The sequence below is a fragment of the Eptesicus fuscus genome, chromosome 12, assembly GCF_027574615.1.
Source record: "Eptesicus fuscus isolate TK198812 chromosome 12, DD_ASM_mEF_20220401, whole genome shotgun sequence".
Taxonomy (NCBI): domain Eukaryota; kingdom Metazoa; phylum Chordata; class Mammalia; order Chiroptera; family Vespertilionidae; genus Eptesicus; species Eptesicus fuscus.
Window position 1 is genome coordinate 82,989,554 of NC_072484.1, and position 17,604 is coordinate 83,007,157.

General features: G+C 56.6%; 1 protein-coding gene across 1 annotated transcript in view; it reads left to right on the forward strand.

Annotated features, from left to right (window-relative positions):
• The window catches only part of CTIF (cap binding complex dependent translation initiation factor), a 232,976-nt gene extending 215,741 nt beyond the window's left edge, over positions 1 to 17,235 (forward strand). The window contains exons 12-13 of the mRNA XM_028155629.2: positions 15,347 to 15,400; positions 17,020 to 17,235. Coding sequence (XP_028011430.2) covers positions 15,347 to 15,400; positions 17,020 to 17,235 — 270 coding nt within the window. The remainder of the gene's footprint in view (positions 1 to 15,346; positions 15,401 to 17,019) is intronic.
• Positions 17,236 to 17,604: the final 369 nt, after the last annotated feature.

The following is a 17,604-nucleotide window of genomic DNA, read 5'->3' on the forward strand; positions in this document are numbered from 1 at the left end:
AATGATGAGAGCGGTTGTGTTCCAACACAGCCTTATTTACGGACACTGACATTTGAGTTTTATAGCATTTCTATGTGTCACAGAATATTATTCTTTTGATTCCCCCCCCCCCCACCCCCCGCTATTTAAAAATGCAAAAACTATTCCTGGCTCATGGGCCTGTGGAAAGCAGGCGGTGGACCAGATCTGGCCCGTGGGCTGTCGTGTACTGAGCGCTGCACTGGATCTCTGGTTCTCAGCTGGGAAATTAACATCCAGGCCATGGGGATGCGCGTTAAATTTGAGAAGCCCTGTCACAGAGGGACCTGCAGTTTCCCAGGTGGTGCTGATGCTGCCAGGAGGAGGACCACACACCAAGGAGCCTTGATCGAGTCTGACCTTTACCCCATTTTACAGATGACAAAACTGAGGCCCAGAGGTGACATAGCTCTGTCATACGAACCCGGGGAGAGGCTGCTTCATCCTAGGATACAGAGCGGGGGCGGGGGGTTCTATCTCTAGCTGCTTTCAGAGATCTGCCAGCTCACACCTACCGAGGCTGTAGCCCAGACACAGGAAATGTGCGTGTGTCCCCTGGAGGCCGGAGCGGCAGGGCTCCAGTGAGTCATTTCCCAGGAGTGCAGACGTGTGCACTGAGGCAACCCTGTGCTGCCACCCAGCTCCCCCCTGACCTCCCCGCTGTGCTCTAGAAAAACTCCCTGCCTGGCTTCAGGATCCGCACAACAAGACGAGAGGGAAGCTGAAAGCCCCATCGTGAGAAGGGGAAAGGGGAGAAGGGGGGGCTTGGATGTCAGACTTCCATCGTTTCGAATATCACTATTGGGACTAGCTGGGACCAGAGGCAAGTTACTTAACCTCTTCGAGCCTCAGTTTATTCATCAGTAAAATGGGAAACCACTCTCACCTCTGCAGAGTTGCCATAAGGATTAGTGGTCACCTTTGTCAAGTGCCCGGCACATAGTACAGAACTTTTGTGGTATCTTTATCAGCCACCCTGGCATTCTGACTTAACCTCAGAGATACCCAGCCACAGCCTGACAGCCACAGGAAAAGGCTCCATAGTCCTCCTGCTGACACGTGAGATCCTGGCTGTGTGGTTGTCCTTAGGAAGCTAGTCACTGTTCTGTGCTCCTAGGACATGCTCATCGGTGTAGGCTGGAGTGTGGAAGGCCATGTCAGAGTCTGTACCTGGGACCCTTGGGTGGCCCTCAGGATCGGGGAACCCACTGAAATTGTACGCCAGCATCTGTGAACCTATGCAGATGTGCATTTTTCTGGGAAAGACGCCAGAGTTTTTATCAAATCCTCAAAGGGTTCCGTGTTCCAAAATAGTTGAAGGACACATATCTCTAAAGTCAAGACATAAGGAAGCACCAAACTTGGGACAGATTCCTGGATTTGGGAATCAGCCCCCTGATCCTGATGTATTGGGCACGTTGCACATCATCTGATTCGGATCTGGCCTTCCGTTCTTCACTGGTGAAAACGGTGGCATGCCTCGCCCACCAGTCCAGAGTCTAATGACGTCCTGGGGAGGAAAGCCCGGAGTAGGGCAGCCAAGAACGGGTGGGGCTCTCAAAGCGGCCACCAGGCAAGCAAGGGGCCTTGCAGGGACCAGCCTGCAGGGTCAGTGTGTTTGCTTCCAATTTAAATACATGGGGGTTTAAAATGCATGACATTGCCTGGCCGGCCTGGCTCAGTGGTTGAGCGTCGACCTATGAACCAGAAGGTCACGGTTCGATTCCCAGTCAGGGCACATGCCCGGGTTGCGGGCTTGATCCCCAGGTGTGAGGCATGCAGAAGGCAGCCAATCCATGATTCTCTCCCATCATTGATGTTTCTGTGTCTCCCTCTCCCTTCCTCTCTGAAATCCATAAAAATATATTTTAGAAATATGTCAGTAAGAAATAAATAAAATGGGTGACATTAAGCTGTGGTGATGAGCAGGATCGTGGTGACCCTCGGGGAGAGTCCGTGATAAGAGGTGTCGGGAGAGGGCTGTGGAGGTGCAGCCCGCGTTCCAGGTCCTGGCAGGGAGCCGGCAGCAGGAGCGTGTCCCCTGGGTGAAAACCATCTCACCGGATGCTGAGGATTTGCGCACGTTTTTGCATGTGTGATGCTCCAACAAAGTTTCCTCAAAACACCTTCAGCTGAGAAAAGTGGGAAAATAAGGTAAAATCAGCTCGTTGGGGATTTTTCTATATAATTTTGCAGTGACGTTAGCACACAGCTTGAAGAAAGAGTAATTTATATATAAACACAAATAACAGAGTAAGATTTTAAAATAATCCAAAGGCCAGATTTAAGTATCTTTCTTCTTAACCCAAACTGCTGTCTAAGTCTACTTACATAACGTTGGCTTTCTTTAATTATTTCCCGGGGCCCACAGGCTGTCTCGGGCCTCTGCACAGCCGTGAGGGACCTGCCTCGGTCTGGCCTATTTTGGGGTGGCCCATCCGCCAGGGCGGTGGCTCTGCTCAGCACCCCCCTGAACCCGGAGTGCTGCCTCCCATCCCCTCTCCTGCGCTAGGCTTCCCTCCAGGGCCTCTCCTCTCCCCCCTGCTTCACGGGCGTCCCACGCTCCTGTGGTTTCTTCTCATCAGCCCACACACTCACTTAAGGGGACAACTTCCCTGACCCCACAGTCCCCTCCAGGAAACATCCCATTTCTCTCTTCCCTTTATTTATTAGAATATGTATCTATTGATTTCAATCATTGATCAGCTGCCTCCTTCATGTCCCACACTGGGAATCAAGCCCACAACCTGGGCATGTGCCCTGACCGAGAATTGAACCATGACCTCCTGGGTTCATAGGTCAATGCTCAACCACTGAGCCAGACCGGCCGGGCTTTTTTTTTTTTTTTTTTTTCCTTCCCTTTAGAGGCAGTGTTTTCTTTTTCTTTTTTTTTTTTTTGATTTTTTTTTTAATTTTAATTCAATTTATTGGGGTAACATTGGTTAATATTATGTAAGTTTCAGGTGTACAAATTTATAATACAACATCTGTGTATTCCATTGGATGCTCACCACCCAAACTCTAGTCTCCTTCCATTACCATATATTTGACCCCCTTTATCTTCTTCATCCTCCCCCCGCCCCCTTCCCCTCTGGTAACCACCATACTGTTATCTATGTCTATGAGTTTGTTTTATATGTTCATTTGTTATTTTCTGTTTTATATCCCACGTGAGTGAAATCATACGGTTCTAGTGCTTTTCCATCTGACTTATTTCACTTAGCATGATATTCTCAAAATCCATCCATGTTGCTGCAAAAAGCAATATTTCATTCTTTTTTATGGCTGAGTAGTATTTCATTGTATATACGTGTGGGACAAAAGTAGGGTTACAGTTGTTCATATGGGAAATAATGCAATAATCTATACATATAAAAGCCAAGCCACTGGAACAACCAGAACAACGGGTCGCTATGACACTCACTGCAGTCGGCCAACTGGCCCAATAGGGGGCGAGCCGGCAGGCCAACCTCCCTCGGCCCCTCCACACCCCACACCCCCGCCCCACCAGCTCAGCCCCGATCGGTCCCCCTCACCATGATCAGGGGTGGGGCTGGCCAGCCAACCTCCCGTATTCCCTCCCCCCAGCCAGCCCAACCCCAATCGGCCCCAATCGGGGTAGACTGGCCGAACCCCACCCGTGCACGAATTCGTGCACCAGGCCTCTAATTAAAGGATAAACTCTGTGTTTCACATACTCACAATTGTAAACTACTTTTGCCCCACCTTCTATGTACTACATCTTTTTTTTTATTTTATTTTAAGCAAAGTGGTTTTATTTATTTTTTTAAATACTTCTTTATTGTTGAAAGTATTACATATGTCTCCCTTTTTCCCCCATTGACCTCTCCAGGCCACCCCCGCCTCCAGCCCCAGGCCTTCAGCAGCCTGTTGTCTGTGTCCGTGGGCCGTGCATATATGCATACAAGGTCTTGGGTTGATTACCTCCCACCCACCTACCTCCCCCCCCCCCCCTCCCCCCCCCCCACCTTCCCTCTGAGATTCCCTCTCTGTTCCATGCTTCCATGTCTCTGGATCCACTCCGCTCATCAGTTTATTCTGTTACTTAGATTCCGCATATGAGATCATGTGATACTTATATTTCTCTGATTGACTTATTTCATTGAACATGATGCTCTCCAGGTCCCTCCATGCTGTCTCAAGGGGTAAGAGATTCTTCTTTTTTACTGCTGCATAGTATTCCATGGTGTAAATGTACCACATTTGGTACATGGAATACTATCCTCTCATCTCCTAATGGGCACTAGGGCTGTTTCTAGATCTTAGCTATTGTAAATTGTGCTGCTATGAACATAAGGGAGCATACATTCTTTCTGATGGGTGCTTCGGGTTTCTTAGGATATATTCCTAGAAGTGGGATCACTGGGTCAAATGGCAGGTCCATTTTTAATTTTTTGAGAGAACTCCGTTATGTCCCCCAGTTATTTATTGAAAGACCCTTAGCTTGTTTCCAGGTCTTGGCTATTGTAAATAATGTAGAGCCAGTGTTTTCAAAAGAATTATCTCCCCACATGCTATTCTCTGAGGAAACCTAGACAGTGGTTAGCTGTGCAACGAGATTGGTGGGTGACTGAGTCGGGATTAGAGCCCCGGTAGTTACTGATCATTTCCCACCACTGATCTGCTTGTGCAACGTCCTGATAGACTAGTGCCGCGGTCGGCAAACTCATTAGTCAGCAGAGCCAAATAGCAACAGCACAACGATTGAAATTTCTTTGGAGAGCCAATTTTTTTAAACTTAAACTTCTTCTAATGCCACTTCTTCAAAATAGACTCGCCCAGGCCGTGGTATTTTGTGGAAAAGCCACACTCAAGGGGCCAAAGAGCCGCATGTGGCTCGCGAGCCGCAGTTTGCCGACCACTGGACTAGTGGATCTATGAGGACAGGATCCATGCCTCCTTGTTGAATGCATGAATGAGTGAGTGAAATTATTTCCATCCCTTCAGACTCCCTGGCTGGAGGGGCCAGGGGGGTGCAGGACCTGCCGTACTGCAGGTCTATATGTCACTGGGGAGGCTGCATCCCAGGGGACAGAGAGGCCCTTCTAAGTGACTGTGCCCCAGCACACACTTTCCTCCCAGTCCATCCACAGGTCTTCTGAGAGGGACAGCTGGGCACAAGGCCCTGTGAGGAAAAGCTAGTCTGAGGAGACCCTCCACTCCACTTAGGACTTAGTAAAACCAAACAGTTTGCCCTGGGGTTGTGACTAGAGAGCCTCTGGCTACAGAGGTTAGAGGAGGAGGTCAGGGAAGGCTTCTTGGAGGAGGGGGGCTTTGCAATCAGTCTTGAGTGAGCCAGTAAATGGAGCCAAGGTGGGAGAAGGCAGACCCTGCAGAAACAATGAGGAGCAAAAGCTGGAGGTAGATGGGAGCGGGTGAATTTGGCTGGACTGCAGATCTGTGGCAGGGAGGGAGAGGGATGTAGGGCCCCGGGCGGAAAGTGGGCCAGCGAGCGCCCGAGTGCAGGCTAAGCCCTTTCTCCTCTTGCATCCTGGTGGGCCAAATGCGTGGGGACCACAGAACACTGACTCGCATGCTCACTCCTTCGAGAAGATCATCTCCACTTAGAAAAAGGGACGCCGCGTGATGAAAAGAGGTGTTCTGCTAAGGAATGGCTCTCGAGCCAAGCATACTTCCAGGTGCCAGTTAAATACTCCTATCTCTGCCTTCACCTTGGCAGACAGCACTTACCAAATCCCTCCTGCCCGTCCCCTGGCCGCCCAGGCCCTTTTCTCAGCCCAGGCCTGCCTGCCCCTCTATCGGTGGCTGCTGCTCTGAGGACAAATGCTAATGGTGCCTTCAGCACAGCCCTAGTATTCTCTGCTTCATTGTCCCAAGCCCAGCTGCCCCTGCCCAGATGGCCCCTGGTCACCGCTTTCCACCCAGACTCACCACAGACCCAGCTGAGCGCCCACAGCCAGGGGACAGACGTCCAGCCCGGCTTTTGCGGTGTGGCCTCAAACTCCACCCCCCACCCGGAGACTGGCACCTGTGCCTCGCCAGCGGGCCATGCAGGCATTTCACAGTCTTCAGTGGGGCATGCCAAGACTACCGTGTTAAAGAGGGCACGGTTTAAGCAAAAGCGTCTTCAGAACGCCATGGTCGGCAGCGCAGTCAGGAGCCAGTGTGCCCCTGTCCCGCTCCCCACAGCCCCTCAGTGGTTACTGAGCCCTCCCCGCTCACACACACTGACTTGGCACACACGAGGAGCCTAAGAAGTTTCTTCCCAGGCTCGAGGAAGGTGGGTTGGCACAGCCCTGCAGATAACCACGTGCCCTGAGGAGTGAGCAGGGGGCGCCCTGGGCTGTCTGGCTGGCCCTCTGGGCTCTGCCCTCCTCAAGTGCCCCCCGAGACTGCAGAGAAGCCCGCCATCGGTCCACAGTGACCTCCCCACCAGCCTTCTTCTTTCTAAGGAGGCTTCTGGGCCTGCTTCATGGAAGGAAAGATCTTGCACCCCCGAGGCGTCCCGTCTTCCCTGAGCTGCCCACCCTGCTCTGATGAACTTAACCACAGGAGAAGGCAGGGAGGCGGTGGGGAGCGGGGGGGCCTCGTCCAGGGACTCGGGTGGCTGGACATCGGCTCGGCTGCCCGGGAAAGCTTACCCAGAGGAGGAAAGGACTGTTGCGCAAGCGAGCTGGGCGCTCGGAGCTGGCCCGCAGGCCCCTGGCATGCGCCGGGCCTGTTAGGAAATCAAGGAGCCGCTCTGTCTGCTTTCCAGCAGGCGCCACTTCTTTTTCCACTGCTTTGCTCAACTCACGGCCTGGCTCCGGGGCCAGGCTGGCGGTGGGCGGGCAGGCGGGCATCCTCTGCCACAGGCCTGGTGCCTGCGAGCGCCTGCTCTTGCCTCAGCTCGTGTTGTCACACGCGTCCCGGCGAGACTGCAGAATCATGCTGATAAGACCGGCCGGCTCGGTGGCCATCTCCCAGACCCTGGGGGAAGGATTCCAGACTACTTCCTTCTGGGCTGAGCGTCACTGTCCTTATCTCCTTTCCTGCCAGGCGGGGACTCCTCACTAGTGACACACCAACGAAAACCCCACCCCGGACCCCGACCTACAACTCCACATCCTTGCGGGGTTGGGGGAGGGCTTGCCCCTGGCTCCGTTCATCCTATCCGTCTATCCGTCGGGGGAGCAGGAAGTGCGCATTGAGATAATATTATAAATTTGATCCAGAAGCGGGCAGGTTGAGAAGGGCGTCCAAAAATCGGAGTCGCCTTGGTGTCTGCTGGGAAAGCTCTTGGACCTGTCAATCAGTGGAGATATTTCTTGGAGGAAAAACAAGCAGGGGGTGGGCCAAAGGCCAATCGCTAGGTTCAAGGGCAGCTGGGATAGCGATGGGGCCCTTCGGGGGCTGAGTGAGAGGAGTGGGTGGGAACAAGAATGAGCGCAGGCTCAGCCTCACCCCTGAGCGCCTTGCAGGCCTGAGAACTGCCATTTCCTGGAACATGGGAGCCGGGGATGGTCGTGGGGATGCGGGGACGTAGAAAACTGAAGCCCTGGCTGGGGGAAGGTCAATGGGGGGGGGGGGGGGGGGGGGAGAAGGAGATATATGTACTACTATATGTAAGACTTTAAACAACAAAAAAGAAAGAAAACTGAAGCCCTGGATGTCAACTGCTGGCCCGGCTTCCGGGGCTCATGGCCGTGAGAACTGAAAGCAGAGCCGGGCCTTGCGACTCCTGACTGCGTCCCAGGCCTGACGTTCCACCTCGGGAGAGCTGTCCGCCCCAGGGCGCAGGCTTGCTTTGGGGGCTGTGCTTCCTGGAGGCAGGGGGCTGGCCCAGTTGGCCCCTCAAGGTCTCATCCAAGCCCCCGCTGGCTGACTTCTACAGGCCAGTTGCTATGGGGACTCTAACTTTGAATTTCCTGGCTCTGGGGCTGTGAAAATCACAGCCTGAACCTTCCGCCGATGTGGGTTTCTAGATTAATTTCCTGTTTGATTGTTTACTTTAGAGAGCGGAAAATGCCTTCGCAGGCAGCTAGCTCCCTCCACCAAGACGCTTATCACACCCTCCCCCACACCAGCAAGGTCAAGTCCAGGACTCAGGTGGGCGGAGGTGGGGAGGCCAGGGGGTGGGACCGGGGACCAGGGGTGGGGGGCGGCACCTGTAAGAGCAGATGGCAGCCTGGGGCCCCCTCCCCTGCCCTGCCCTCTCCTTGTGCCCGCCGAGGGTCCCAGCCCAGTGACCTGTGAGTTCAGAAACTGCCTGTTGTGGGCCATCTGCCCACCACCTGCGCCCCAGGTCTGGCTCCCAGCCAGCCCAAAGCCCTCCCCTGTCTCGGGGAGCTGTTTTGTGCTGAGTCAGACACAGAATGCAGTCATTCCTTCAGAGGGGTGCCCAGAGGGTGCTGTGAGGGGGCTGCTGGTCCCAGGTGCCCCCCGACACCCAGTGCCTCCGGGCTGGTCCCGCTGGCCGAGCTCCCCAGGGAAGCTTAGAAAATAGCTGCTCTCCCCCGGGCCCCGCTGCTGCAGCCGAGAGCAACGGACAGTGTGCCCAGTACCGTAACCGTCCTGTCCCTGGCTCCCGTCCCTGGGGAGCAGTTAACGCTCAGGCTCACGCCAGGCTTGGCGGCAGGTGTCAAGGTCTCCTGCCATGTTGACCACCTCTCGCCAGGATCCTAGTAGGGCTGCTTTGTCACCTTCAGAGCCCTCCCACCCCACCCGCTAAACCCAGCAGAGAGGCAAGAGCACTAACCCACTGCATAAATGGGGCCCCTGCGGCAGACGGAGGGGAGGTGGACCAGGCTGGAGGCCTACCGACGGGTCAGATGGTACCTGGGGTAAGGTCTCCCAACCCCCTCACCGCCCCTCCCCTTGTCGAGGTGACTACATAAATGCCACTTTGGGGAGCAAAAGGAACCCTAGTCCTGATCACTTTGGGATGAGGAGTGAAAACCAGATTCATCCCAGGCAATCTAGGGTGTGTGGTCACCCGCCTTTTTCTGTCCTCTCCCCACTGGCCTTGTTGATGTGGGCCTCCCTCGTGAGGCAGTGGTCCTGTCATCTGACTGTGGAGGCAGGTGAGACCTGGGTTCCACTCCTGGTTTTTCTTTCCCGTGTGTCCTTGTGGAAGTCATGTTCCTCCGCCCTTACGCCTGCAGCTGTGGCGTGAAGACCCTACAGTGGCGTCTGACTCAGATGAACTGGTAGAAGGGTGACACGGATCTTGAAGTGTGCACACGAGCTACAGCAAACACTCAGAATGTCAGTCCTCAGGAGACCACTCTTTTTTTTTTTTTTTTTTTTGAGACCACTCTTTTTTTAAAAAAATTATTTAATGATTTCAGAGAGGAAGGGAGAGGGAGAGAGAGAGAGAGAGAAACGTCAATGATGAGAGAGAATCATTGACTGGCTGCCTCCTGCACACCCCCTCCTGGGGATCCAGCATGCAACCCGGGCATGTGCCCTGACTGGGAATCGAACCATAACTCCTGGTTCATAGGTTGACACTCAACCACTGAGCCACACCAGCTGGGCAGGAGACCCCGAGCCACAGGTAAGGCCTCAGGGCTGCCTCGGGCGTGCTCTGCTCGCCCTCCGGGAGAGGCTCGCGCACACTGGGCACTGGGGCACAGCGCGAGCCCAGACGGGACACGCGGCTCCCGGAAGACTTCCCCAGGGGAGGCCGGGAGGTGTTGACAGTGGTCACGACAACGGCCCCGGGGCTTCAGACCCGACCCAGGGTCCTGGGCGCTCACGGCCGTGGGGACTCCGTGAACAGAACTGGCCTCCTGTCCAGGCCACGGGCCAGGGCTTGGCCCCGCAGAAGAGCCGCTGGAGCCGGGGCCCGTCCTCTGGCTCCGGTATCGGCAGGATTCAGTGTCTTCTCTGATCCCCGGATTACGTTTCCACCACCCGGCCCTCCCCCCACTCCCCCCCGGGGCCAGCTGTGGGCTGAAGCATTCCCCCATGTGACATTTACTGTGGCCACTTTGTACGCGGCGGTTTGCAAGCTCGGCAGGAAGGAGGCTAATTATTGCCGCCGGGGCGCCTGGTCCGCAGTCAGGGTGCCTGCCCGCCTGCCCGCCCTAGTGAGGAGGGCTGGCAGCCAGGCCACAGGGCACAGCTTGGACCCAAGTCCAGGTCACAGCCATGAATTTCCTTGACATCTGACCATGGCCACCGCACTGGGGCCTATTAGGCTAGTGGAAAAGTGGCATTTGGGGCGGATTTCCCTCTCCTGGGACGTCTGAAATGCAGGCCGGCACGGAGCGATGGTCATAATGAACGTAAAGCGACACTAATTCTGTTGTTCGGCTGCAGGCTGCGCCGCCCGAGCGTTACACATGTGCCGTGTTCACAGCCCCTCCTGGCCATGCCAGGGGCCTCCCCTCTCTGAGTAACCCCCTCTCTCCGGCGTTCTGCCCCCTCGTCTCTGCCTCTAGCCTTCAAACTTGCTCAGTGTCTCCGCTTTAACCACCACTCCCCTGGACCCTTGGCCAGTCTTTCTCCCGGCATCTCACCCTCTTCTCTTCCTTAGCCAAGTTCCCCAAAAAAGAAAGAACAAGAGAGGGAGAAACAGAGAAGAAAGAACAGAAACCCCAAAGAAAAAGAAAGAAATGGTGGACTCGTTCAGTCTCCATTTGCTGACCGCCCTCGCCCTCCAACCCCACCTCACCCAGGGTTCCACCTGCCCCTCCCCCTGCACTGTCATCCTCATGGCAAAGGTCACCCGGGGTCTCCTCATCGCCATATCCAGAGAGCCCTGGTCATTCTCCATCTCCCTTGACCTCTCTGAGAATTTGTCACTGCTGACCTTGTCCTTCTTAGGACTTCCTTGGTTTCTGTGACATCACTTCTTCCTGTTCCCCTGAGCTTCCTGACGGTCCTCCTCCACCTCTGGGGGTTCCTCCTCCTCTCCCACCCTTTAGATGTAGCTCTTTCCCGGTTTGGAGCCTTCCTCCTCTTCTCTTCCCATGTATTCTGTCTCCCCCAGGACATCTCACTCACATCCATGGCCTTGACTAACGCCTGGGCACTGATGATCACAAACACAGCGTCCCACTAGCCACCTTCCCTGATACCCTTGAGGACCAGAGACTCAATATTTCTGACACCGAGTTTATCGGCACTCCTCCAAACCAGCGCCTCCTGCCTTCCTAGCATCCTTGGTGGCACCACCATTTATCCAGTTGACCGAGCCCTAAACCTGGGGGCTGTCCATCTTCAAGACCGTCCTTGTCCTCACCCTCGCTTCTGCCCCCTAAAGACATCTCCTCCCATTGCGCCTGCCTCAATCCAAGCATCAATTCATAATTTCTCATCGCAGCAGCCTTACTGGTCTCCTTGCCGCCAGTCCCACCTCCACCCTACCAGCTCCAGTCTGTTCTCCATGCTGTGCAGGAAAGGATGTTTTGAGAATGCAAATATTATCTTCCTACTCTCCGGTTTAAAATCTTCCAGTGGCTCTCTAGTCCCTTAGGATGAAATTCAAACTAGTAGCACGGCATCTAGAGCCTTTTAGGATGTGGCCCTTGCTTTCTTTACCATCATGTTCTCTCTCCCCGCAGCACCGTATATCTCAGCATCTTGAAATACTTGTTATTCACCAGTGCACTCTGCTAGTCCACATTTTTAGCTTTTGTGCAGATGCCATATGTTGCTTCTTATGCCTTATGCCTGGCGTGTTCTCCACCACCAGCAGCCCTCCTGTGTTCCAACGCCACATGCCTAGCACACGCTCTTGATTTCCCCCTACTAGACTATAAGTTGCAAGTCTTCTAGTCTTGTTAATCCCTGTACTTATACAGTATTTAGCACATAGTAGGTGTTGCGTAAATGTTGTTGGAAGGATGGATGGATGAAGTATGTGAATGGATAGACAGTTGGTTAGAGCATTGTCCTAATACACCAAAGTTGCAGGTTCGATCCCCGGTCAGAGCACATACAAGGATCAGCCAGTGAATGCGTAAATAAGTGGAACAACAAATTGATGTTGCTCTCCTCTCTCTCTCTAAAATAAATCAATAAATAAAATGTGTGTTTTTTTAAAAGAATGGATGGGGGGTGGAAGGTTGGATATATGATGTGGGGGTAGACAGAAGGATGGGCAGATAAGTGGATGCATTGGTGGACAAATGGTTGCATGGGTAGGTGAAAAGGTGGATGAATAACTTGGTGAGTATGTGGGTGTACAGATGGGTAGGTGGATAAATGGTGAATGGATAGAGAGATAGTGGCCCGTGCAGACACAAAATAGGTTAAAAATCAGTTCACTTTTTTGAAGACCCAGGTTGATTATTGTCAGCAGTCAACACAATTAAGACTTACGAGCTCCAACCAGGAAAATAGGAATTAGCTAATGTGGGAGAAACGAAAATAATTCTCCAAGAAAGAGGATGCTGACCCAGGACTTCTGTGCACCTTTTAGATCTCCTCAGACTTGCTGTCTGTCCGGCTTGTTCAAGACACTTAACTGCTGAGCCTCGCACTCGCCGCGTGATTAAGTAGAGATAGCAGTGCCTGTGGCCTCCCCTGTCTCTGCACGAGTCACGGGGGTGCGCGGGTTGGTGCGTACAAAGCGCGGCAAGACCTTCGGGGAAGATCCGTGCTTAGGAAGATACACATTTAATAACAATAATCACACCTTGTATTTGAATCAAGCTTTGTACTCTTCAAAGCTCTTTCACATACATTATCTCAATAGATTCTCAAAACAGTTCTAGGCAGGTATTATCCCCATTCTCAAGCGAGGAGGCTGAGGTGCGGGGCGACTCAGTGGCATGCCGGGCCCCTGTCGGTGAGCAGCGGGTCTGCTGACTCGGAGCCTGCTGCGCTCTGTGACGACAGCCTCGTTCAGCGAGGCTGCCTACTTCTCCGCCTCCTGAAGAGCCCGGCCCTCTGGGCCCTCTTCTTGCCGACTCAAGCCCGGTATCGGTTCGGTTCCTCTAGGTTTAGCTGTAGACGCTGATCCAGGTCCATCAGGGGACGGGGGGAGGGGCCCGGCTCTTACGTGAGGGCGCTCCTGAGAGGCAGGTGGCCCTGTGCAGCTCCCACCCCAGCCCCGCGCCAAACCGCGTGCCATGCGTCGGGCATCTCCTTTGCCTCTGCCGCATTATCCTCCCTCCCCTTTCTCTCCATCAGCCTTGCTGCCCATGGCTCTGGCCTCCTGGGCCAGTGCAGTCCTCCCCCTCCCACTCCCGTCCCTTCCTTCCCTCTCCTCTTCCTGTGACTTCTTCCACACTCTCAGCTCGTCCTGCCTCAGCCTTGGCCCTTCTGCAGACTCGGCCAGCCAATCAGAACTCTGGATTGTCCCCCAGAAAGCGGCCAATGACATGCACTCTGAAATCTCCTCACTTTCGCGCCTTTGTTGCTGCCCCAGCCCACCCCCCCCCCCCCCCCGGGATACCCCCAAAGAGGCAGCAGGCCGAGCCGCGCGTTGACTGTGGCTGTGCTGGCTGCTTGGACTGGTTCTGAAGGCTGAAGTCATGCTGCTGGTGGGCTGCGTGGTCAGGGCGGGCTCGCCCACCTGCCTCAGGTCAGCACGCACTCCTCACCGGTGAGAGAAGAAGCTGTCGTCTCTAGCGCTCCCTTGCCTCCCACACACGAAGGCAGCCCCATGGGTCCTTCCGTCAGCACCCTCTTTCCCTCTCCACGGGGTGGCATCCCAAGCAACCAGCCCGGCTCCATCCTGGGCATGCCTTGGGCAGCACGCCCATGCCCTGTGGACCTTCCGTCGGGGACGCTGGGATGCTCCCACTAGGCCGCCTTTCTCCCCCGTTGCTGTCGGGCCTCCCACAGCCTGACTCCAAGCACCTTGGCCTCTCCCCGAGGGAGGATGTGATGGGTGTGCCCACAACAAGTCTCCAGCAGAGACAATAGGACAGGAATGCATTAGCTTCCGAACAAACACTGTGTGGGCTCGCACAATTGCCTTGGATTCCCGTCCAAGAAACACATCTCGCTGTTGGAGGGCGAGGGTGGCTGGCCTGCCCCAGCCCGCCCACACCCCTCTCGGTGCCAGAGACTTGGACAAGTAGGCTGCTCCTTCCCCCACCCCAGGGTCCTCAACCCCCAGGGCGGGCAGCCCTGCCTTCCCCATCGGATGGACGGCTTTTCTTCCCCAGAGTGATGGCAGAGGACAGGGCGGCCTGCCCACCCACAGAGTGCCTGCGCCTGCCACCACCTTCTTAAAACGCTTTCTTGTCGTGGTAAAATACACGTAACGTAAGATGGGTCGTGTTAGCCGTTCTTACGTGTACCGTTCAGGGGCATGGGGCACGTTGATATTGTTAGGCAGCCATCACCACCACCCGCCTCCAGGGCTTTTTCATCTCCCAACCTGAAGCCCTGTGCCCATCACACAGCAACTCCCATTGCTCCTCCCGCCAGCCCCTGGCACCCACCAGGCCCCTTCCTGTCTCCGTGAACGTGACACCTCCTGGCGGTGGGACCCTGCGGTAGTTGTTCTTCTGTGACTGGCTTGCTTCACGGACACAGTGTCCTCAAGGTTCCCCCAGCGCGGATGAACTTCCACAGCGTGACGCCAAGTGGAAGCCGCCCACAGGAGACTACTCTCTCGCATGAGCCCGTTTACCCGAAATGTCCAGAACAGGCAGATCCACAGAGACCAAGGAGCTTAGCGGTTGCCAGGGGACGGGGGTCAGGGGACTGACTGCTAATGGGCACGGGTTTCTTTTGGGGGCGATGAAGAGATTCTGGACTTAGTGGGGATGGCTGCGGAACTTGATGAAGATGCTGAGTCACTGGGTTGTATACTGAAAAATGGTGAATCTGGTGTTATCTGAATTCTACATCAATTAGAAAAGCGGAAGAGAGAGATTGAGAGAAGAGACGAGGCAGTAGTAGAGGGAAGCCTGGGGGGGGGGGGGGGGCGTGGCCAGGTCCAGTGCTGGGCTGCCGGCCGTGGCCTTGGCCAGGAAGCAGATCCAGCCTTGGGGAAGCCGGGGGGGGCTGTGGTTTGTCAGAAGTCCTCCCGTAGCCGGGGCCCAGGAGCACCCGAGACCACGGCCCAGCCCCCGCTCCCCAATCGGGAAGCCTTTAAGCTAATTTCATCTCTCTGAGGATTCTCACTGACCAGGTGTAGCTGCCAGTGATCCCGGCATCCTTGCTGCCTCTTCAAGCCCGCCTGTGCCTTGCTTTGCCGTGGCCTCTGAGCTGGCCGGGGCGCCAGGCTGTGTCCACAGCAGCGGTTTCCTGGTGCCCTCTGACCCTTGGAGATGCTCACTCCGGCTGCCCCGGGCTGGGAGGGGGCCCGGCTGCAGGGGACTGGAGCTGGCCCCTGAGCCGTGGTCCCTGGTGCTGGCTTCGGCAGCACGCACTGAGGTGGTCTCGCCCCCTGCAGCTCCTGCAGTCCCAGGACGTGAAGGAGGACGCCGTGCTGTGCTGCTCCATGGAGGTAAGCAGCGAGGGTGCGGGCTGGTGGGGCGCGGCTTCCTGTGCGGAGTGTGAATGTTCACGGGGAGCCTGCCCACCACGGGCCGGAGGGGCGGAGAACTGCTGGCCACGGAGAGGGTCCCACCGAGGCTGGCACTGTCCCTCCCCCCGTCCCCAAGGCCGCCCCCTCCTCGCACCAGGCACACCACACAAGTGACCACGTAAGAGATTCCGGGTGACCCTGACCCCGATACCACCCTGGGCCTTGGTGCTGAGGAGTTGGGGGAAGGCGCCTGAGGCTTGCATCCCCGTGTCGAAGGACAGCCCTCGGGAGGGGCCAGGCCCGTCCCCGAGGTGTGGCCACGGCTCGGGGAAACTCTCCCTCTGGGATCTGTCCGCAGACCCTGGGCTCTGGCCTCGTCACGGGGACAGACCTTTGCCCTCGGGAGACAGCCCAGAGCCATTCAGAGCGGAGCACGGTGAGGGGGGCGTCCATCCTGCCACCGGGACGCGCCAGGCTGGCTGAGCTCACCCCCCAGGGGCTCCTGCCCGCTGCCAGGGCTGCTCCCGAGAATCGCGGAGGCTGGCGTGCAGGAGCCCGGACCGCAGCCTTAGGTGTCGGGACAGTCACCGGTCATTGTCGGGCTCCAGCTGGGGACTACAGGGAGAGCGGGGAGAAGGAGAAGGCATGTGCCCTGCCCGCAGACAGCTTCCGGTGTGGGGAGGCTAGATCTCACACACACGCACACACACACACACACACACACACGCACGCACACACCGCTGGATGGGCAATGGGGAAAATAAGTGTGGGTACAGGGCACGCCCCCCGGCAGAGTCCAGGGAGAGCGGTCGGGGTGGGCCCACGAGGTTCAGAAAGCTTCTGTGAAGGAGGTAGAAGCTTGCACTCTGCGTGGGATGAGGCTGGGGGTGGGGCAGAGGTGGCGGTTGAGGTTCTATGGAGAGAACCGGCAGGGGCTGCTGGCCGGGGGTGCACGGCTCAGAAGGTTGGGGCTCCTAGGTCATTGGGGGCCTCTCTCTGGAGGGGGGGCCCTCTGGCTGGCCTTCTGCCCATTTGTGTTTCCCTTCCCTCGTGTCCCTGGTGTGGGCAGAGGGCAGTGCTGCGGGTGGGGAGGTGGCAGGGGCAGCGAGAGGGAGCAGGGAAATAGGAGACATCCTGCTCTCCGCTCTCAGGTTCCGCATGGACACACACAGGTAACAGTGACTCAGCTCGTTTCCAGAGAGACAGCCCGGCAAGTGAAAATTAACCCGGTGCAGCCTGGTGGCCTGTGAAGGGAGCGGGTCACAGCCAGCGAGGGTGCGGGCGGCAGTCGGGGAAGGCTTCCTGTAGGAGGAGAGCTCTGGGGTGGAAGGGAGACGTGTTGTGCTCCTGGTAAGGGCTCTTCTCAGCCCTGGGCAGCAGGCAGTATTCCAGTGCCTCTTCCTTCTGCCAACAGATTGGTGGTTAAATGTGGGCTCCCGCAGTTGGCTGTGTCCGCACTCCGCCCTCCCCGTGTCCCAGAGGCCTGGCCTGCACCTTCCTGAGATAATCCAGCTAGTTCTTGTCCCTGCCCCAGCTCACCCACCCAGGGCGGGTCGGGACCACGTCCTGTCCTAACCGCCCCCCTTCTCTGCCCACAGCTGCAGAGCACGGGCCGGCTGCTGGAGGAGCAGCTGCCCGAGATGATGACCGAGCTCCTGGCCAGTGCCCGAGACAAGATGCTGTGCCCCTCGGAGTCGATGCTGACCCGGTCGCTGCTCCTGGAGGTCATCGAGCTCCACGCCAACAGCTGGAACCCCCTGACGCCCCCCATCACGCAGTACTACAACAGAACCATCCAGAAACTGACAGCCTGACAGCCAGGGGCCTGGCGGGCGGCCCGCAGGCAGCTGGGCCCCGGTGCGCAGGCCAGATGGACAGGCAGGCGGACAGGGGTGGCCCTGGAGAAAGAAACCAACGGGAGGAAGGCGGGCCGCGCCGGAGGCCCGTCTGGAGCCTGGCGGGAAGGGATCGGAGCCCAGGATGCCCCCCATCCGAGCCCCAGCCCCAGCATGCGGCAGCGGCACAGTCAGGGGAGCTTGCTGCTTTTTCACGGCGGCCGGCCCTCCCCCCTCACTCCCGCTCCTCCTGCCCCTCCCAGCAAGGAGCCCGAGGGCCTTTGTGCAGGGGTTTCATCTCCCGACTCCTCCTCCAGCGGGCAGCCGGCGCACCAGGGCACCGCGTGG